The 23,190-nt window shown below is 40.3% G+C and overlaps 1 protein-coding gene across 3 annotated transcripts in view; it reads right to left on the bottom strand.

Annotated features, from left to right (window-relative positions):
- ZC4H2 (zinc finger C4H2-type containing) overlaps nt 1–23,190 on the bottom strand; it is a 75,869-nt gene that overhangs the window by 12,365 nt on the left and 40,314 nt on the right. For 2 of the 3 annotated variants that reach the window (XM_059883559.1, NM_001078111.1), the window contains 3 exons: nt 15,363–15,534; nt 13,336–13,508; nt 12,353–12,515 (listed from right to left, as the gene is read on the bottom strand). In XM_059883559.1, coding sequence (XP_059739542.1) covers nt 12,353–12,515; nt 13,336–13,508; nt 15,363–15,518 — 492 coding nt within the window. In that variant the 5' untranslated portion in view covers nt 15,519–15,534. The remainder of the gene's footprint in view (nt 1–12,352; nt 12,516–13,335; nt 13,509–15,362; nt 15,535–23,190) is intronic. The other variant, XM_005228264.5, reaches the window with a different exon arrangement.

The following is a 23,190-nucleotide window of genomic DNA, read 5'->3' as shown; positions in this document are numbered from 1 at the left end:
ATACAGTGGAAGTGAGAAATAGATTTAAGGGACTAGATCTGATAGACAGAGTACCTGATGAACTATGCAGAGGTTTGTGATATTGTACAGGAGACAGAGATCAAGACCATCCACAGGGAAAAGAAATGCAAAAAAGCAAAATGGCTGTCTGGGAGGCCTTACAAATAGCTGTGAAAAGAAGAGCAGTGAAAAGCAAAGGAGAAAAGGAGAGATATAAGCATCTGAATGCAGAGTTCCAAAGAATAGCAAGAAGAGATAAGAAAGCCTTCTAAGCGATCAATGCAAAGAAATAGAGGAAAACAACAGAATGGGAAAGACTAGAGATCTCTTCAAGAAAATAAGAGACACTAAGGGAATATTTCATGCAAAGATAGGATCGGTAAAGGACAGAAATGGTATGAACCTAACAGAAGCAGAAGATATTAAGAAGTGGCAAGAATACACAGAAGAACTGTACAAAAAAGAGCTTCACAACCCAGATAATCACGATGGTGTGATCACTCACCTAGAGCCAGACATCCTGAAATGTGATGTCAAGTGGGCATTAGAAAGCATCACTGTGAACAAAGCTAGTGGAGGTGATGGAATTCCAGTTGAGCTCTTCCAAATCCTGAAAGATGATGCTGTGAAAGTGCTGCACTCAATATGCCCACAAATTTGGAGAACTCAGCAGTGGTCACAGGACTGGAAAAGGTCAGTTTTCATTCCAATCCCAAAGAAAGGCAATGCCAAAGAATGCTCAAACTACCGCACAATTGCACTCATCTCACACGCTAGTAAAGTAATGCTCAAAATTCTCCAAGCCAGGCTTCAGCAATTCGTGAACTGTTAACTTCCAGATGTTCAAGCCGGTTTTAGAAAAAGCAGAAGAATCAGAGATCAAATTGCCAACATCTGCTGGATTATGGAAAAAGGAACAGAGTTCCAGAAAAACATCTATTTCTGCTTTATTGACTATGCCAAAGGTTTGATTGTGTGGATCACAGTAAACTGTGGAGAGTTCTGAAAGAGATGGGAATATCAGACCAGCCAACCTGCCTCTTGAGAAACCTGTATGCAGGTCAGGAAGCAACAGTTAGAACTGGGCATGGAACAACAGACTGGTTCCAAATAGGAAAACGAATACATCAAGACTGTATATTGTCACCCTGCTTATTTAACTTCTATGCAGAGTACATCATGAGAAATGCTGGGCTGGAAGAAGCACAAGCTGGAATCAAGATTGCCAGCAGAAATATCAATAACCTTAGATATGCAGATGTCACCACCCTTACCGCAGAAAGTGAAGAGGAACTAAAAAGCCTCTTGATGAAAGTGAAAGAGGAAAGTGAAAAAGTTGGCTTAAAACTCAATTTTCAGAAAACTAACATCATGGAATCTGGTCCCATCACTTCATGGAAAATAGATGGAGAAACAATGGAAACCGTGTCAGACTTTATTTTGGGGGGCTCCAAAATCAGTGCAGATGGTGATTGCAGCCATGAAATTAAAAGATGCTTAGTCTTTGGAAGGAACGTTATAACCAACCTAGATAGCATATTCAAAAGCTGAGATATTACTTTGCCAATCAAGGTCCATCTGGTCAAGGCTATGGTTTTTTCCAGTGGTCATGTATGGATGTGAAAGTTGGACTGTGAAGAAACCTGAGCACAGAAGAATTGATGCTTCTGAACTGTGGTGTTGGAGAAGACTCTTAGGAGTCCCTTGGACCACAAGGAGATCCAACCAGTCTCTTCTAAAGGAGATCAGTCCTGCGTGTTCTTAGGAAGGACTGATGGTAGAGCTGAAACTCCAATACTTCGGCCACCTCATGGAAAGAGTTGACTCATTGGAAGATTCTGATTCTGGGGGGGATTAGGGGCAAGAGGAGAAGGGGACAACAGAAGATAAGATGGCTGGATGTCATCACTGACTTGATGGACATGAGTTTGGGTGAACTCCGGAAGTTGGTGATGAACAAGGAGTCCTGGTGGGCTGCTGTCTATGGGGTCACACAGAGTCGGACACAACTGACGCGTCTTAGCAGCAGCAGCAGCAGCAGCAGCCAATGGACATCTAGGTTGCTTCCATGTCCCGACTGTTGAAAACAGTGCTGTGATGAACATTGGGGAACACGTGCCTCTTTTAATTCTCGTTTTCCCAGTGTGTATGCCCAGCAGTGGGATTGCTGGGTAGTATGGCAGTTCTACTTCTAGTTTTTTAAGGAATCTCCACATTGTTCTTCATAGTGGCTGTACTAGTTTGCATTCCCATCAATAGTGTAAGAGGGTTCCCTTTTCTCCACACCCTCTCCAGTATTTATTTTTTGTAGACTTTTTGATAGCAGCCATTCTGTCTAGCCTGAGATGGTACCTCATTGAGGTTTTGATTTGCATTTCTCTAATAATGAGTGATGTTGAGCATCTTTTCATGTGTTGTTTGTCATCTGTATGTCTTCTTTGGAGACATGTCTATTTAGTTCTTTGGCCCATTTTTGATTGGGTCATGTATTTTTGTGGAATTGAGCTTCAGGAGTTTCTTGTATTTTTCTTTTTTTTTTTTTTGAGATTAATTTGTCAGTTGCTTCATTTGCTATTCTGAAGGCTGTCTTTTCACCTTGCATATAGTTTCCTTCATTGTGCAAAAGTTTTTAAATTTAATTAGGTCTCATTTGTATATTTTTGCTTTTATTTCCATTACTCTGGGAGGTTGGTCATAGAGGATCCTGCTGTGGTTTATGTCAGAGAGTGTTTTGCCTATCTTTTCCTCTAGGAGTTTTATAGTTTCCGGTCTTACATTTAGATCTTTAATCCATTTTGAGTTTATTTTTGTGTATGGTGTTAGAAAGTGTTTTTTTTTTTTTTTTAGCATCTACTTCTGCTTTATTGACTATGCCAAAGCCTTTGACTGTGTGGATCACAACAAACTGTGGAAAATTCTTTTTTTTTTTTTTTTTTCTTAATTTTATCCTGAACCCTCCTGCCTCCTCCCTCCGCATACCATCCCTCTGGGTCGTCCCAGTGCACCAGCCCCAAGCATCCAGCATCATGCATTGAACCTGGACTGGCATCTCGTTTCATACATGACATTTCATATGTTTCAATGCCATTCTCCCAAATCTTCCCACCCTCTCCCTCTCCCACAGAGTCCATAAGACTGTTCTATACATCAGTGTCTCTTTTGCTGTCTTGTATACAGAGTTATCGTTACCATCTTTCTAAATTCCATATATATGCATTAGTATACTGTACTGGTGTTTTTCCTTCTGGCTTACTTCACTCTGTATAATAGGCTCGGTTTCATCCACCTCATTAGAACTGATTCAAATGTATTCTTTTTAATGGCTGAGTAATACTCCATTGTGTATATGTACCACAGCTTTCTTATCCATTCATCTGCTGATGGACATCTAGGTTGCTTCCATGTCCTGGCTATTATAAACAGTGCTGCGATGAACATTGGGGTACACGTGTCTCTTTCCCTTCTGGTTTCCTCAGTGTGTATGCCCAGCAGTGGGATTGCTGGATCACCATATACAAAAATAAACTCAAAATGGATTAAAGATCTCAACGTAAGACCAGAAACTATAAAACTCCTAGAGGAGAACATAGGCAAAACACTCTCTGACATACATCACAGCAGGATCCTCTATGACCCACCTCCCAGAATATTGGAAATAAAAGCAAAAATAAACAAATGGGACCTAATTAAACTTAAAAGCTTCTGCACATCAAAGGAAACTATTAGCAAGGTGAAAAGACAGCCTTCAGAATGGGAGAAAATAATAGCAAATGAAGCAACCGACAAACAACTAATCTCAAAAATATACAAGCAACTCCTATAGCTCAACTCCAGAAAAATAAATGACCCAATCAAAAAATGGGCCAAAGATCTAAATAGACATTTCTCCAAAGAAGACATACAGATGGCTAACAAACACATGAAAAGATGCTCAACATCACTCATTATCAGAGAAATGCAAATCAAAACCACTATGAGGTACCATTTCACACCAGTCAGAATGGCTGCTTTCAAAAAGTCTACAAATAATAAATGCTGGAGAGGGTGTGGAGAAAAGGGAACCCTCTTACACTGTTGGTGGGAATGCAAACTAGTACAGCCACTATGGAGAACAGTGTGGAGATTCCTTAAAAAACTGGAAATAGAAAGTGTTCTATTTTCATTTTTTTACAAGTGGTTGACCACTTTTCCCAGCACCACTTGATAAAGAGATTGCTGTTGCTCCATTTTGTGTTCTTGCCTCCTTTGTCGAAGATAAGGTGTCCATAGGTGTGTGGATTTATCTCTGGGCTTTCTATTTTGTTTCATTGATCTATATTTCTGTCTTTGTGCCAGTACCATACTGTCTTGATGACTGCAGATTTGTAGGATAGTCTGAAGTCAGACAAGCTGATTCCTCCAGTTCCATTCTTGTCTGTCAAGATTGCTTTGGCCATTTGAGGTTTTTTGTATTTCCATACAAATTGTGAAATTGCTTGTTCTAGTTCTCTGAAAAATATCGTTGGTAAAAAAATATATATATATATCGTTGGTAGCTTGACAGAGATTCAACTGAATCTATAGATTGCTTTGGGTAGTATACTCATTTTCACTATATTGATTCTTTCAATCTATGAACATGGTATATTTATCCATCTATTTGTGTCCTCTTTGATTTATTTCAGCAGTGTTTATAGTTTTCTATATATAGGTCTTTTTTTTTCTTTAGGTAGATTTATTCCTAGGTATTTTATTCTTTTCGTTGCAATGACGAATGGAATTGTTTCCTTAATTTTTTTTGTGTTATCTCATTGTTAGTATACAGGAATGCAAGGGATTTATGTGTGTTAATTTTACATCCTGCACCTTTACTATATTCATTAATTAGCTCTAGTAATTCTCTGGTGGAGTCTTTAGGGGTTTCTATATAGAGGATCATGTCATCTGCAAATGGTGAGAGTTTTACTTCTTCTTTTCCAATCTGGATTCCTTTTATTTCTTTTTCTTCTCTGATTCCTGTGGCTAAAACTTCCAAAACTATGTTGAATAGTAGTGCTGAGAGTGGGTGCCCTTATTTTGTTTCTGACTTTAGGGGAAATGCTTTTAACTTTTCACCATTGAGGATAATGTTTGCTGTGGATTTATCATATATGGCTTTTATTATGTTGAGGTATGTTCCTTCTATTCCTGCTTTCTGGAGGGTTTTTTTCCTTTTATCATAAATGGATATTGAATTGTGCCAAAGGCTTTCTCTGCATTTATTGAGATAATCATATGGTTTTTATTCATTCAATTTGTTAATGTGGTGTATCACATTGATTGATTTGTGAATATTGAAGAATCCTTGCATCCCTGGGATGAAACCCATTTGGTCATGATGTATGATCTTTTTTATATGTTGTTGGATACTGTTTGCTAGACTTTTGTTAAGGATTTTTGCATCTATGTTCATCAGTGGTATTGGCCTGTAGTTTTCTTTTTTTGTGGCATCTTTGTCAGGTTTTGGTATTAGGGTGATGGTGGCTTCATAGAATGAGTTTGGAAGTTTACCTTCCTCTGCAATTTTCTGGAAGACTTTGAGTTGGATAGGTGTTAGCTCTTCTCTCAATTTTTGGTAGAATTCAGCTGTGAAGCCGTCTGGTCCCGGGCTTTTGTTTGTTGGAAGATTTCTAATTACAGTTTTGATTTCCATGCTTGTGATGTCTCTGTTAAAATTTTCTATTTCTTCCTGGTTCAGTTTTGGAAAGTTATACTTTTCTAAGAATTTGTCCATTTCTTCTAAGTTGTCCATTTTATTGGCATATAGTTGCTGATAGTAGTCTCTTATGATCTGTTGCATTTCTATGCTGCTGTTGTGATATCTCCATTTTTATTTCTAATTTTGTTGCTTTGATTCTTTTTCCTTTTTTTTCTTGATGAGTCTGGCTAATGGTTTGTCAATTTTATTTATCTTCTTAAAGAACCAGCTTTTACCTTTGTTGATTTTTGCTATGGTCTCCTTTATTTCTTTTTCATTTATTTCTGCCCTCATTTTTATTATTTCTTTCCTTCTAGTAACCCTGGCGTTCTTCATTTCTTCTTTTTCTAGTTGATTTAGGTGTAGAGTTAGGTTATTTACATGATTTTTATCTTGTTCCTTGAGGTAAGCTTGTATTGCTATGAATCTTCCCCTTAGCACTGCTTTTACTGAATCCCATAGGTTTTGGATTGTCGTGTTTTCATTCATTTCTATGCATATTTTGATTTCTTTTTTTAATTTCTTCTGTGATTTGTTGGTTATTCAGAAGCATGTTGTTTAGCCTCCATATGTTTGTAAACAGTTGTTTTTTTTTTTTTTTTCCTGTAGTTGACATCTAATCTTACCACATTGTGATCAGAAAAGAGGCTGGAAATGATTTTTTTTTTTTTTTTCAATTTATGAAGACTAGATTTATGGCCCAGGATGTGATCTATCCTGAAGAATGTTCCGTTTGCACACGAAAAAAAGGTGAAATCCATTCTTTTGGGGCTGAAATTTCCTATAGATACCAATTAGGTCTAAGTGCTTCATTGTATCATTTACAGTTTGTGTTTCCTTGCTAATTTTCTGTTTAGTTGATCTGTCCGTATGTGTGAGTGGGGTATTAAAGTCTTCCACTACTATTGTGTTACTGTTATTTTCCCCTTTCATATTTGTTAGCATTTGCCTTACATATTGCAGTGATCCTATTTTGGGTGCATATATATTCATAATTGTTATATCTTCTTAGAGTGATCCTTTGATCATCATGTAGTGTCCTTCTTTGTCTCTTTTCACAGCCTTTATTTCAAAGTCTATTTTATCTGATATGAGTATTGCTACTCCTGCTTTCTTTTGGTCTCCATTTGTGTTAAACATCTTTTCCCAGCCCTTCTTTCAGTCTGTATGTGTCCCTAGGTTTGAGGTCAGTCTCTTGTAGACAGCATATATAGGGGTCTTGTTTTTGTATCCATTCAGCCAGTCCTTGTCTTTTGGTTGGGGCATTGAACCCATTTACATTTAAGGTAATTATTGATAAGTATGATCCCATTGCCATTTACTTTGTTGTTTGGGGTTCGAGTTTATACACCTTTCCTCTGTTTCCTGTCTAGAGAAGATCCTTTAGCATTTGTTGAAGAGCTGGTTTGGTGGTGCTGAGTTCTCTCAGCTTTTGCTTTTCTGTAAAGCTTTTGATTTCTCCTTCATATTTGAATGAGATCCTTGCTGGGTACAGTAATCTGGGTTGTAGGTTTTCCTCTTTCATCACTTTAAGTATGTCCTGCCATTCCCTTCTAGCCTGAAGAGTTTCTATTGAAAGATCAGCTGTTATCCTTATGGGAATCCTCTGGTGTGTTATTTGTTGCTTTTCCCTTGCTGCTTTTAATAGTTGCTCTTTGTGTTTCATCTTTTTAAATTTTAATAGTTGCTCTTTGTGTTTCATCTTTTTAAATTTTATTAATAAGTTTCTTAGGGTGTTTTGCCCTGGGTTTATCCTGTTTGGGACTCTCTGGGTTTCTTGGGCTTGGGTGGCTTCTTGCTTCTCCATTTTAGGGAAGTTTTCAACTATTATCTCCTCAAGTATTTTCTCATGGCCTTTCTTTTTGTCTTCTCCTGGGACTCCTATGATTCGAATTTTGGGACGTTTAACATTGTCCCAGAAATCTCTGAGGTTGTCTTCATTTCTTTTGATTCTTTTTTCCTCTGTGCTTCATTTATTTCCAGCATTCTATCTTCCACCTCACTTATCCTATCTTCTGCCTTAGTTATTCTACTGTTGGTTCCTTGCAGAGTGCTTTTGATTTCAGTTATTGTGTTATTCATTATTTATTGACTCTTTTATTTCTTCTAGGTCCTTATTAAACATTTCTTGCATCTTCTAAATCCTTGTTTCCAGGCTATTTATCTGTAACTGAATTTTGTTTTGAAGATTTTGGATCATTTTTACTATCATTATTCTGAATTCTTTTTCAGGTAGACTCCCTATCTCCTCCTCTTTTGTTTCATTTGTTGGGCATTTGTCATGTTTCTTTCCCTGATGAATATTTCTCTGTATTTTCATCTTGTTTAGATTGCTGTGTTTGTGGTGGCCTTTATGTATGCTGGAAGTCTGTGGTTCCTCTTGTAGAGGTTACTTCCTGTGAGTGGGGTTGGACGAGTGGCTTGCCAGGTTTTCCTGGTTAGGGGAGCCTGCATTGGTGTTCTGGTTGGTGGAGCTGAATCTATTCTCTATGGAGTGCAGTGAAGTGTCCACTAGTGAGTTTTTATGTCTGTGGGTTTGGTGTGTCTTTTGGCTGCCTGTATTTTAATGTTGAGGGTTATGTTCCTGGATTCTTGGAGAATTAGCTTGGTATGTCTTGCTCTGAAACTTGTTGGCTCTTGGGTGTAGCCTGGTTCCAGTGTAAGTATAAGGCTTTTGGATTAGCTCTTGTTGATTAATATTCCCTGGAGTCAGGAGTTTTCTGGTGTTCTCAAGTTTTGGATTTAAGCCACCTGGCTCTGGCTTTCAGTCTTATTCTTAGAGTAGCCTCTAGACTTCTCCATCCATACAGCACTGATGATAAAACATCTCCTTTCGAAGAGAATGGGCCGCCTTTCTGGGTGCCTGTTGTCCTTTGCCAGCGTTCAGAAGTGGTTTTGTGGAATTTGCTCAGGGTTCATATGATCTTTTGATGATTTTGTCAGGGAGAAAGTGATCTTCCCATCCTATTCCTCTGCCATCTTAGGACTGCCCCTGGATGGGATCCATAGCACAATGGAGATGACAAAGGGAAGATTAGTGAACTTGAAAACAGAGCAATAGAGACTATATAATCCAACCTTTTGGGCTTCCTTGGTAGCTCAGCTGGAAAAATCCTCCTGAAATGCTGGAGACCCTGGTTCAATTCCTGGGTCAGGAAGATCTGCCGGAAAAGGAATAGGCTAACCACTCCAGTATTCTTGGGCTTCCCTGGTGGCTCAACTGGTAAAGAATATGCCTGTAATGAGGGAGATCTCCCTGGGAGGGAGAAGATCAGCTCTTCCCAGCCACGCCCACTGGTGCTGCAGCCTGGAGCCTCTCCATCAATTTTGAATGAGATTCTTGCCAGGTACTATAATCTTGGTATATATTTTTCTGTTTCAATACTTTAAATATATCCTGCCATTCCCTTCTGGCCTGCAGAGTTTCACTTGAAAGACCAGCTATTAAGTATATGGGGTTTCCCTTGTATGTTACTTGTTGCTTCTCCCTTGCTGCATTTAATATTCTTTCTGTGTGTTTAGTCTTTGTCAGTTTGATTAGTATGCGTCTTGGCATGTTTCTCCTTGGGTTTATCCTTTATGGGACTCTTTGTGCCTCTTAGACTTGATTGACTATTTTCTTTTCTATGTTGGGGAAATTTTCAACTATAATCTCTTCAAAAATTTTCGCATACCCTTTCTTCTTCTGGGATCCCTATAATTCGAATTTGGTGCATTTGATAATGTCCCAGAAATCTCTGAGACTATCCTCAGTTCTTTTCATTCTTTTTACTTTATTCTGCTTTTCAGAGGTTATCTCCACCATTTTATCTCCACCATTGAGCTCACTGATTCGCTTTTCTGCTTCAGATATTCTGCTATTGATTCCTTCTATTTTTAATTTCAGTAGTAGTGTTGTATGTCTCTGTGTGTTTATTCTTTAATTCTTCTAGGTCTTTATTAATTGATTCTTGAATTTTCTCCATTCTGTTTTCAAGGTTTTTGATCATCTTTACTACCATTATTCTGAATTATTTTTCAGGTAATTTGCCTATTTCCTCTTCATTTATTTGGACTTCTGTGTTTCTAGTTTGTTCCTTCATTGTGTAGTATTTCTCTGTCTTTTCATTATTATTTTTTTTTTTAACTTATTGTGTTTGAGGTCTCCTTTCTTTCTCCTTTTTTTTTTTAAATTTTATTTTATTTTTAAACTTTACAATATTGTATTAGTTTTGCCAAATATTGAAATGAATCCACCACAGGTATACCCGCGTTCCCCATCCTGAACCCTCCTCCCTCCTCCCTCCCCTACCCTCCCTCTGGGTCGTCCCAGTGCACCAGCCCCAAGCATCCAGTACCGTGCATCGAACCTGGACTGGCGACTCGTTTCATACATGATATTATACATGTTTCAATGCTATTCTCCCAAATCTCCCCACCCTCTCCCTCTCCCACAGAGTCCATAAGACTGATCTATACATCAGTGTCTCTTTTGCTGTCTCGTACACAGGGTTATTGTTACCATCTTTCTAAATTCCATATATATGCATTAGTATACTGTATTGGTGTTTTTCTTTCTGACTTACTTTACTCTGTATAATAGGTTCCAGTTTCATCCATCTCATTAGAACTGATTCAAATGTATTTTTTTAATGGCTGAGTAATACTCCATTGTGTATATGTACCACAGCTTTCTTATCCATTCATCTGCTGATGGGCATCTAGGTTGCTTCCATGTCCTGGCTATTATAAACAGTGCTGCGATGAACATTGGGGTACACGTGTCTCTTTCCCTTCTTTCTCATTTTCTTTGAATTCTTTCTTCCTTTTTGTGTCTGTCCTCCTATAGTTTGTCCAGTGGTTTGTGTAAGCTTCATATAGGGTGATATTGGTGCTGAATTTTTGTTTGTATTTTTTTTCCTGTGATGGACAAGGCTGAGTGAGGTGGTGATCCTGTCCGCTGATGATTGGGTTTGTATTTTTGTTTTGTTTGTTATTTAGATGAGGCATCCTGCACAGGGTGCTACTGCTGGTTGAGTGATGCTCGGTCTTGTATTCAAGTGGTTTCCTTTGTGTGAGTTCTCACTATTTGATACTCCCTCATGTTAGTTCTCTGGTAGTCTAGGATGTTGGATTCAGTACTCCCACTCCAAAAGCTCAGCGCTTGATCTCTCCCCAAAGACCAGCCTAGGTCTAATCTACCAAGAGGAATTTCACCCAAAATGAAAGGGCCTTTACTTGAGTTCCAAAAGCCAGTGTGCAAGAACACAGTGGAGATCTCTGACTCAGTGGAACCTCAGTATTGCCTGCCACGTGGACAGGCCTCCTTGGATTGCAACAGATAATTAGAAGGTCTGTCTTTGGCAGTGGTCAGCAGAACCCTTGTAGAATTTTTAATGATGGTCACTCTGGCCAGTATGTGGTGATGCCTCATTGTAGTTTTTATTTGCATTTCTCTAATAATTAGTGATGTTGAGCATCTTTTCATGTGCCTATTGGCCTATGTGCCTATTGGTATATTTTCTTTGGAGAAATGTCTATTGAGGTCTTCTGCCCATTTCTTGATGGGATTGCTTGTTGTTTTGTTGTTGATTTTATGAGCTATTTTTATATTTTGGGTATTAAGCCTTTGTCCCATCATTTGCAGATATTTCCTTCCAGTTCATGTTGTTGCTTTTCATTTTTGTTTGTGGTTTCCTTTGTGGTGCAATAGCTTATAAGTTTGATTAGGTCCCATTTGTTTTTTTTTGCTTTTACTTTTATTGCCTTGGGAGACTGACCTAAGAAAACAATGGCATGACTTATGTCAGAGAATATTTTGCCTATCTTCTCATCTAGCAGTTGTATGGTATCATGCCTTATATCTAAGTCTTTAAGCCATTTTGAGTTTACTTTTGTGTGTGGTGTGAGGGAGTATTCTAATTTCATTCTTTTACATGTAGCTGTCCAGCTTTCCAAGCACCACTTGCTGAAGAGACTGTCTTTTCTCCATTGTGTAGTCTTGCCTTCTTGTTGAAGACATTGAACGTAGGTATGAGGGTTTACTTCTGGGCTCTCTATTCTGTTTAATTGAGTATAAATACTGTTCCATTACATAGTATACTATTTGACTATTTACTATTGATCAAGGTCCAGATTCTTGGCCTTAATGTTCACAAGGCAAAAAAGTTTTTTGCCCAGTATAGATGCAAATTATGTGTGTTTCATAGAAAAGGTAATCACAAAGATTACAGTTTTATTGCTCTATAGGGCAGTAACCATTTCTGGATTTAACACTGCAAACTTATTTCAGCATTCCTTTCCTTTCCTGACTATATAATTATCTGTTCCTCTAAGGCTTCTGGAACCCTAGATTTGTAATGCTGCTTGTTCCCTCATTAGTGATATACACTCACTATATATTTTCTAAGTCATGTTTCTAGCTTTTTGAAAATTATACTTTAGCAGAGCCCACTGACATTCCCCCATTCTAACTCTTCTGGGAATACAAGGCAAGACCAGTGGGTCTCCTCTAGCATGCACGACCCTTTCTTCTGTGTCCCAAACAAAAGCTGTTTTAGAAAGACCCCAAATAAGACCAAAGCCCCAGACCCAACCTTCTGTGGGGCTGCTTGAGGATACCTTGCTTCCTCCACAGTCAATACACAGCTCACTCACCTTCATAGGTGGGGGCTGCTGCCTGAAGGTGGCTGTCTGTCGAGTGTCCTGCTTCCTAGCCACTTGGAGTTGTTGGGCAGCAGCGGCTGCGGCGGCCAAGGATTCAGGGATCGGGGGCTCCTGAGGCTCTGTCTGCCACTCTGCTTTCTGTTTCTCAAAGTAACTTTGGAGAAAAGAGACACTAGCTGGATCATTCTGAAAGCAAGGATAATCTTACCCCTCTTAAGGACTCCATGCTACAGAATAAAGAGGGTTGGGCTGTGGCTCACTGTAGAAAGTTCCTGCACTCTCTCCAGCACAAGGTTCTTCTCCATGCATACTAAGCCCACTGTCTGTTGGGAAAGGTAATCTTCCTGATCCTTGGCTCTGACAGACTCAGGAAAATCAAGAAATCACAGGGCTATCTAAGTTCTCAAAGGGCATTTGCCTACCCTCCATCCCAAGTTCCTCTGCAGCATTCCTATTAAGTGTCCTCAGGCCTCTGCTGACATACCTGTAGGAATAAGAAGCTCATCACTTCCACAGGCAACCTGCTCTACCTTAAGGAAGTTTGCTTCCTTCTACTGAATTGAACTTTATTTCTCTTTAAAGTAAGCCTAATTCTTAACTCTGAATCTTAAGATAAAGTTCTAAGCTAGTCCCTGGAGGCCATGAAAGCTCACCCTTCTGTATTTTCAAAGGTTTCTGGACACCTCTTATAGACCTTGACTTGACTTCTAGATCTTAAGAGTCACAGACACACAGACACATAAAGTCATAGACATAGTCCTATATTCTCAAAATTGCACAAAGAACTTTGAAAGCCGTCTAGTAATTCTAGTCTAATCATCTAACAGCCCAACACAGAGACTTACCCAAGGTAATGCAATAAGTCAGCCATTGACTGGCCTGGGGCTATGACAGGCTTTATGTGTGTATATATACATATGTGTGTGTGTGCGCACATGTGTGTGTGTTGCAGGGACAGGAGGTAGGCAGCTTACTCCAAGGAGAGCTTCTCCTCCTCTTCACATAGGTCAGGGAGCCTCTGCAGGCCCAGAGTCATGCGCAGGGCATCCACATGTTCCTTCAGTGGCTTATACTCATCATGTAGCCGCCGGGTAGACTCTAGCAGCTTGTTTAGGTCATTCTCAGACTGTTTGATAGTGTTTTCCATCTGGAACACAGAGTGAGGTAGGCACACAGAAAAAAAACTCCAAGATTCTCAGTGAGGCTCTACAGCTGAGTGGTTAAAAGCACAGGCTCCAGAGCCAGACCAATCTATGATCAACTCCTCAACCCACCACATATTCTTTGTGACTCTTGTCAAGCTTCAGTTTCTTCATCTATGTAATGGTGATAATAATAGTACCTATCTCATACAATGTTGGTGAAGATTCAGTGATTGAATTAATATAAGCTCTCAGTATAGGGGCTATCACAAAGTAAAGGCTCAGTTTTGTTTGCTGGTGTTTAGTTGCTATGTCGTGTCCAACTCTTTGCTACCCCTATGGACTGTAGCCTACCAGGCTCCTTTGTCCATGGGATTTCCCAGGAAAAAATACTGGAGTGGGTTGCCATTTCCTTCTCCAGAGGATCTTCCTGACCCAGGGATCATACCCACACCTCCTGCATTGGCAGGCAGATTCTTTACTGCTGAGCCACCAGGGAAGCCCCCAAAAGCTCAATAACTGGTAATTATTATTCAAATATAGAACCTTAAAGGTGGAATGGTCCTTAGAACTCATGTAGTACACACACCACCACCATTTTACAGGTCAGAGAATTGAGACTCAGAGAGAAGAAGGAACTTCCTCAGAGAAATGCTTCTTAGGAGCAAAGTCTAGGAAAAGCCTCAGGGCTTCTGTCTCCCAGGCCGGTGGCCCTTCTCCTAGATCAGTGTTTCCCAAAATGCAGTTACCAGATAAGCAGAATCAGCTGGGAACTCATTAGGAATGCAAGTTCTCAGATACCACCCCATATATAAGCAATCAGAGATTCTGGGGTGGAGTCCAACAATCTGTGTTTTAATAGGACTTCTAGATGACTTATGAGGCATGTTCAAGTTTGAGATCCACTGGTCCAGATTTTCAGCCCCTTTGTGATTCATAACTTGTTTTATCTCTATCCTTGGTTAGCTGGTAGCAGAACTACCAACTCTTAATAAGACCCTCATATCCTGTGATCTTGTGACACAGAAAATCCCAAGTAACTATTATCCAAATTGCATTCATATTTTCTTTAAGATCCTAGGCCTGGCAATATCAGGAAAGAAATATTGACAGATAAATGAGTTTCCCAAGAATGGAAACTTAGCTCCTTCAAATGTAATTTAAAAACAAAACAAAACTATTTCTCATTATCTAAGGGTTGGGAAGAGCCTTACAGATCAGCACCTCCAATCTCCCTCCTGGTGAAGGAATCACCAGTACCATTGCCCAGACAGGTGATCATCGAGACTATGCTTTAATAACTCTAAAAAGTGGGAAACCTATCACCTTAGCAGGCAGTTCATTCCCCACATTCTAAGAGTCTCCAAAAGAGAGACTCAAATGAGGGAGCCCCAGCTTTGTAGGCTGGCAAAGATGATTTGTTTGGCCTAGTTGAAAGCTTTGGAGCCCTAAATTTAAGTTGGACCCCAGAGGCATCTGCCTGCTCAGTCCCCCCACCCAACCCCACCACCAGAGGCATCTGCCTGCTCTGCTTTTCCCCAAGGCTAGCTCTCAACTCCCAGACTCCCAGAATCAGAGCACATCAGAGCTGAATAAGATCTCAGAAGTGGCTGAATCCCTCTCATGGCACAGAGAGGGAAAATGAGGCCCAGAGAGAAGGAACTTGTCCAGTGATACACAATCAGTGACAGAACCAGGGCTGGATCTCAGAACTCCTAGATTCTTCCATTTCACCACAGCCTGATGTCTACTCCCGTAAGTTGGCCACAGTCACATCTTGAGGAGAGGTCACAGCACTCACTACAGCCTATTCCTCCGCAAAGTGCCCAGAAATAGGCTTCAGGCAGCCAGCCACATACCACATTGATATCAGCGTGGATGAGTCGGAGTTCCTCCACATGGGCCATCTTCTCCTGTAGCAGGAGGTCCATCTCCTGCTTGTATTCCTTCAGGTGCCTCTCCTCTGATTCAAGGGCCTCAAACTCAGCCTTCAAACGGGTTTTGATCTTTTCCATCTGCAGGGTCTTGTTCCTGCAGTCCCCCAAATGGAGGAAACAGATCAGCAGGAGGAAGAAGGAAAGGGAGAATGGAGTACAGAGTTAGGCCCTGAGCCAGGGCTATCTTGTTAAGTCATCTTTCTAAGTTTCCCTCTCTTTAGGCAGAAGCAACCTGAAGATATGCCCACAAAGGTAGGGGATTCTTCTAACATAAAAGCTCAGTGAGTCTCAAATGTGGGTGATTGAGTTCCTTGATGGAACATTCGCAAATGTGGGTCAGGTTTTAGCTGGTAGATTAATTCAAGGGAGAGTACCACTAGCATTTAGTGGACATGAGACAGAAATGCTAAACAGTCCCAATGAACAGGAAAGTCTCATAACACAACATCCGGAAAAACAAAACAAAACAAAAAAAACTCTAGATAAGCACTACCCAATACATTTTCTACAATGGAGGAAATCTTCTGTACCTATGCTTTATAATACAGTGGCCACCAAGCACATGTAGCTTTGTTATTGTTCAGTCCCTCGGCCATGTCTGACACCTTATGACCCCATGGACTGCAGCATGCCAGGTTTCCATCTTCTTCACTATTTCCCGGAGATTGCTCAAACTCATGTCTATTGAATCAGTGATGCCATCCAACCGTTTCATCCTCTCTTGTCCCCTTCTACTCCTGCCTTCAATCTTTACCAGCATCAGGGTCTTTTCCAATGAGTAAGATCGCATCAGGTGGCCAAAGTATTGGAGCTTCAGCTTCACCATCAGTCCTTGCAATGAATATTCAAGGTTGATTTCCTTTAGGATTGACTGGTTTGATCTCCTTGCAGTCAAAGGGACTCTCAAGAGTCTTCTCCAACATCACAGTTTAAAAGCATCAATTCTTCAGTGCTCAGCTTTCTTTATATCCCAAATCTCACATCCATACATGACTACTGGAAAACCATAGCTTTGACTATATGGATATTTGTTGACAAAGTAATGTCTCTGTTTTTTAATACACTGACTAGGTTTGTCATAGCTTTCCTTCTAAAAGGCAAGTGTCATTTAATTTCATGGCTCTAGTCACCATCCACAGTGATTTTGGAGCCCAAGTAAATAAAATCTGCCACTGCTTCCACTTTTCTCCCTTGTATATGCCATGAAGTGGCAGATGCCATGATCTTAGTTTTATGAATGTTTAGTTTTTAGCCAGCATTTTCATTTTCCTCTTTCACTTGCAGCAAGAGGCTCTTTAGTTCTTCTTTGCTTTCTGCCATTAGGGTGGTGTCATCTGCATATCTGAGGTTGTTGGTATTTCTCCTGGAAATCTTGACTCCAACTTGAGCTTCATCCAGTCTGCCATCTTCCATGACGTACTCTGTATGTGAGTTAAATAAGGAGGGTGACAACATACAGCCTTGACCTACTCCTTTCCCAATCTGGAACCAGTACATTGTTCCATATCCAGTTCTAACTGTTGTCTCTTCTCCTTACACAGGTTTCTCAGGAAGCAGGTAAGGTGGCCTGGTATTCCCATCCCTTTAAGGATTTTCCACAGTTTCTTGTGATCTACATGGTCAAAGGCTTTAGCATAGTCAATGAAGCAAATGTAGATGTTTTTTCCTGGAATTCTGCTGCTTTTTCTATGGCCCATCAGATGTTGGTAAGTTGATCTCTGATTCCTCTGCCTTTTCTAAATTCAGCTTGTACATCTGGAAGTTCTCAGTTGATGTGCTGTTGAAACCTGGCTTGAAGGATTTTGAACACTGCCTTGCTAGTATGTGAAATGAGTACAATTGTGCAGTAGTTTGAACATTCTTTGGCATTGCCTTTCTTTGGGATTGGAATGAAAACTGACTTTTTCCAGTCCTGTGGCCACTGCTGAGTTTTCCAAATTTGCTGGCATATTGAGTACAGCACTTTCTCAGCATCATCTTTTAGGATTTGAAATAGCTCAGCTGGAATTCCATAACTTCTGCTAGCTTTTTCTGTAGTAATGCTTCCTCAGGCCCACTTGACTTCACACTCCAAGTTGTCTGGCTCTAGGTAAATGATCACACCATCATAGTTATCTGGGTCATTAAGATCTTTTTTGTACCATTCGCCTGTGTATGCTTGCCATGTCTTCTTAATGTCTTCTGTTTCATGTAGCTACTAAGCATTCAAAATATAGCTAATGCAAGTGAGGAATTGAATTTTGAATTTTGTTTAATTTTAATTAATCAATTAAAATTAAATTTTAACAGTCACACGGGAATAATGGCTCTCATATTGGAGCACACAACTCTATAGGGTCTCCTCATCAGTTCCAGAAGAGGCAGGGGATGGGAAGAACTGCAGTTCATTTCTTTCCTTAGAAAAATAAAGCCTATTTCTGGTTGTTAATTCACAGATGCATACCATCGTGCTTGGTAATCCCACTTTATTCTAAGGAAATAAGTTAAAGAAGCAAAAAGTTAATACACATGGGTATGTTTTCTGGACTACAAGTGAAATTGGACTGTTTGGCAGATACTAAAAAGAATCATTATTAAGACTTGTGACACAGAAAATGTTGAAGATACTCAGTAAAAAAATAAGAACGTATATACACTAAGATGCAATTTCAAAATACACATGCATGTGACTAAACAAAATTGACAAGAGTACAGTTTCAAGGCTCTTTGGGACCACTGAAGCCTGCCTAAGTGAAAGAGCCTTAAAATTTAGGAAGGAAGCCACTCTAGGGCACACTGTTGTCCTCCAACTTGCTCTCTACTTTCTGGTTCTCAAGTTCTGTCTAACCATTATCTATTACTCAGATTAGGTATCTCCTTTATTCTACCTCTCTAGCTGGCTTTCTCATCTGCCTCAGTCCATCCATCCCATGGTTATTCTTGATCCACACCCTGGCCTCTGACCTCAGCCTGTTTCTTTCTTCATTCTCTCTCCTTTATTAACACTGCCTGTGGCTCCTGCCTCAAAAAGTGACCCTCAATGGCACAGAACCACAGAAAGAATTATGTTAGTGGGTAGCTGATGATAGGGGGATTTTTTCCTTTCAATATTCAAAAATTTCTTTTCAAGTTATTATATTGCTTTTACCTTAGGAAAGGTTAAAAGGATGGATGTTATTATCCCATTTGTAAAAAAGTAAATTGGGGGTTTGGGATGGTAAGTTGCCCAAGACAAGAGAGCTAGTAAATGGGATGTTGGCGTTTGAACTCAGGGCTCTCTAATGCCACCCACTATTCCACATGGCCTGATGGGAGTTACCAGGCTAAAGGGCATAATAAACATATTGAGTGTTCTTGGGATATCTGCTCAACTACCTTACAGAGGGATGATAATGGTTTTTCCTTGTCGATTAATCCACTATTTGGAGCCCCTCACATCTAGACTTCTATTCTTTTCCTCTAGATTACTCAGGGCTCCCTAGAGTCTCAGTCCCTTTGCCAGAAATCCAGGTTGGAGAATCTGTTGTGGGCCCTACAACTTCTGCAACAGTGTGAGAACTTCTTTGATATAATTGTTTTCTAGTTTTGGGGCCATCTGCTTGGTGGTTCTATGATGGGGCTAAAGGCAACCTCCTTCAAGAAGAGTTATGCCACACACAGCACCTTCTAGGTTTGTTGCAGCCAGAGCCCCTGTCCCCATGGTGGCCACTGCTGATCCGTGACTCTGCAGGAGAGACTCAATCAAAGGCAGTTTTGGCCTTGGAGTACAAAATGAAGCAGGACAGAGGCTAACAGAGTTTGGACAAGATAATGCACTGGTCATAGAAAACACCCTCTTCCAACAATGCAAGAGACAACTCCACACATGGACATCACCAGATGGTCAACACTCAAATCAGATTGATTACGTTCTTTGCATCCAAAGACGTAGAAACTCTACATAGTCAGCAAAAACAAGACTGGGTGCTGACTGTGTCTCAGATCATGAATTCCTTACTGCAAAATTCAGAATTAAATTGAAGAAAGTAGGGAAAACCACTACACTATTCAGGAATGACCGAAATCAAATCCCTTATGATTATACAGTAGAAGTGACACATAAATTCCAGGGATAAGATTTCATAGAGTGCCTGAAGAACTATGAATGGAGGTTCATAACATTTTACAGAAGGCTGTGGTCAAAACCATCCCCAAGAAAGAGAAATACAAAAAGGTTGTCTGAGAAGACCCTATAAATTGTCAAAAAAAAAAAAAAAAAGAGAGAGAGAGAGAGAAGCAAAAGGCAAAGGAGAAAAAGAAAGATGTATCCATCTGAATGCAGAGTTCCAAAGAATAGCAAGGAGAGATAAGAAAGCCTTCCTCAGTGATCAATGCAAAGAAATAGAGGAAAACAACAGAATGGGAAAGACTAGAGATCTCTTCTAGAAAATTAGAGATACCAAGGGAACATTTCATGCAAAGATGGGCATAATAAAGGACAGAAATGGTATGGACCTAACAGAAGCAGAAGGTGTTAAGAAGAGGTGGCAAGAACACACAGAAAACTATAAAAAAAAAATCTTAATGACCCAGATAACCACGATGGTACGATCACTCACCTAGAGCCAGACTCCTGGAGTGTGAAGTTAAGTGGGCCTTAGGAAGCATCACTATGAACAAAGTCAGTGGAGGTGATGGAATTCCAGCTGAGCTATTTAAAATCCTAAAAGATGATGCTGAGAAAGTGCTACACTCAATATGCCAGCAAATTTGGAAAACTCAGCAGTTCCCACGGGACTGGAAAAGGTCAGTTTTCATTCCAATCCCAAAAAAAGGCAATGCCAAAGAATGTTCAAACTACCGCACAATTGCAATCATCTCACGTGCTAGCAAAGTAATGCTTAAAATTCTCCAAGCAAGGCTTCAACAGTAGGTGAACTGAGTATTTCCAGATGTACAAGCCAGATTTATAAATGGCAGAGGAACCAGAGATCAAATAGCCAATATCCATTGGATCATAGAAAAAGCAAAAGAATTCTGGAAAAAACAATTTACTTTTGTTGCACTGACTATGCTAAAGCCTTTGACTATGTGGATCATAACAAACTGGAATATTCTTTAAGAGATGGAAATACCAGACCACCTTTCTTGCCTCCTGAGAAACATATATGCAGGTCAAGAAGCAACAGTTAGAACCAGATATGCAGCAATGGATTGCTTCCAAATTGGGAAAGGAGTACATCAAGGCTGTATATTGTCACTCTGCTTATTTAAGTTATATGCAAAGTACATCATGCAAATGCCAGACTGAGGAAGCACAAGCTGGAATCAAGACTGCTGGGAGAAATATCAATAACCTCATATAGGCAGATAACTCCACCCTTTTGTCAGAAAGCAAAGAGGAACTAAAGAGCCTCCTGATGAAAGTGAAAGAGGAAAATGAGAAAGCTGGCTTAAAACTCAACATTCAAAACATAAAGATGATGGCATCTGGTCCCAACACTTCATGGCAATAGATTGGGAAACAATGGAAACAGTGACAGACTTTATTTTCTTGAGTTCCAAAATCACGGCAGATGGTGACTGCAGCCGTGAGATTAAAAGGTGCTTGCTCCTTGGAAGAAAAGCTCTGACAAACCTAGACTGCATATTAAAATGCAGAGACATTACTTTGTCAACAAAGGTCTGTCTAGTCAAAGCTATGGTTTTTCCAGTAGTCACGTATGGATGTGAGAGTTGGTCCATAAAGAAAGCTGAACGTCAAAGAATTGATGCTTTTGAATTGCAGTATTGGAGAAGACTCTTGAGAGACCCTTGGACTTCAAGGAGATCAAACCAGTCAATCCTAAAGGAAATCAATCTTGAATGTTCATTGGAAGAACGGAAGCTGAAGCTACAATACTTTGGCCACCTGATACGAATTGACTCGTGGAAAAGCCCCTGATGCTGGGAAAGACTGAAGGTAGGAGGAAAAGGGGACCACAGGAGATGAGATGGTTGGATGTCATCACCGACTCGAGAAACACGTTTGAGCAAACTCCAGGAGCTGGTGATGGACAGGGAAGACTGGTGTGCTGTAGTCCATTGGATCCCAAAATGTTGGACATGACTGAGCGACTCACTGCAGATGGTGACTGCAGCCATGAAATTAAAAGAGGCTTACTCCTTGGAAGGAAAGTTATGACCAACCTAGATAGCATATTCAAAAGCAGAGACATTACTTTGTCAACAAAGGTTCGTCTAGTCAAGGCTATGGTTTTTCCTCTGGTCATGTATGGATGCGAGAGTTGGACTGTGAAGAAAGCTGAGTGCCGAAAAATTGATGCTTTTGAACTGTGGTGTTGGAGAAGACTTTTGCGAGTCCCTTGGATTGCAAGGAGATCCAACCAGTCCATTCTGAAGGAGATCAGCCCTGGGATTTCTTTGGAAGGAATGATGCTAAAGCTGAAACTCCAGTACTTTGGCCACCTCATGTGAAGAGTTGACTCATTGGAAAAGACTCTGATGCTGGGAGGGATTGGGGGCAAGAGGAGAAGGGACGAGAGGATGAGATGGCTGGATGGCATCACTGACTCGATGGACGTGAGTCTCAGTGAACTCCGGGAGTTTGTGATGGACAGGGAGGCCTGGCATGCTGCGATTCATGGGGTCGCAAACAGTCGGACACGACTGAGCGACTGATCTGATCTGATCTGATCTGAGCGACTGAACTGAACTGAGATGATATATAGAGCACTCTAAATTTCACTATCTCTACCTCAATCTACAAAAGGGATAACTGAGATTCAGAGTGATACAGTGCCTCACTCTGATTCATACAGCCAGTCTGTGGCAGTGCTGGGCCTAGAACCCATTTGTGCAGAACCATATTATGAAAGGAACATTAGCTTTAGATTCAGATAGAGAATAATTCCTAATTCTGCCTCTGACTAGCTATTTGCCCTTAGACAATATGAATAACAACTATATTTATAGTTTAATTGTATTCATTGTGCACTGATTCTGTACCAATTATAGAGGGCTTAATGATACATTTATTCAACAAATACTTAAGGAACGTCTATCACATGCCAGCCACTGTACTAGCTGCTAGAGATAGAGCAGAGAACAGGACAGTCTGTGGAGAAGAAGCTTCCTCTAATGAGGAAAATAGACCCTCAACACGTGTAAAACAAAGTGATGAATAATATGGATGAGATGCAGATTACAATGGAAAGACACACCAAAGGGTTCTAACATATTCTGAGGGGCACCATAGTCAAGGGGGCAGTCAGGGAAAGCTTCCTTGAGAACCTGAGAATGTGACATCTAAGCTAAGACCTGGAGAATATGTAGGAGGTAGCTGGTGGGTAGCAGATAGACACTGAGTAGAGTATTTCAGGCAGAGAGAATACTATTAGCAATGGCCCTGGAACTGAAAAGGACATGACACATTAGAGGAACTGAAAAAAGGTCAGTGTGGCTGGAACATCTACTGCAAGAGGTGTGTGTATAGGGGGAGAAAGTGTCTGAGATGAAGGTAGGGAAGTTGCCAGAATACAGCCTAGGGACTGAGATAAGGAGTTAGTACATTTATCTTCTGGAGAAGGGACAATTGTTATAGAAATTTAAGCAGCAGGAGAGTGATATAATCTGATTATCTTATTTTACTTCTCTCAACCCTGGTCTCCTCATAAGTAAAACAGGAATAATAACAGCACTTACCTTTCACAGGTTGTGTGGTAAGGGTTAAATGAGCTAAGACAGGAAAAGTTCCCAAGCAGAGTATATGGCACATGGTGGGCAGTCAACA

Source organism: Bos taurus, chromosome X (assembly GCF_002263795.3).
Source record: "Bos taurus isolate L1 Dominette 01449 registration number 42190680 breed Hereford chromosome X, ARS-UCD2.0, whole genome shotgun sequence".
In the NCBI taxonomy this organism is placed as follows: domain Eukaryota; kingdom Metazoa; phylum Chordata; class Mammalia; order Artiodactyla; family Bovidae; genus Bos; species Bos taurus.
Note: the sequence above shows the minus strand (reverse complement) of the source record. Positions and strands in the feature narration are given on the sequence as shown.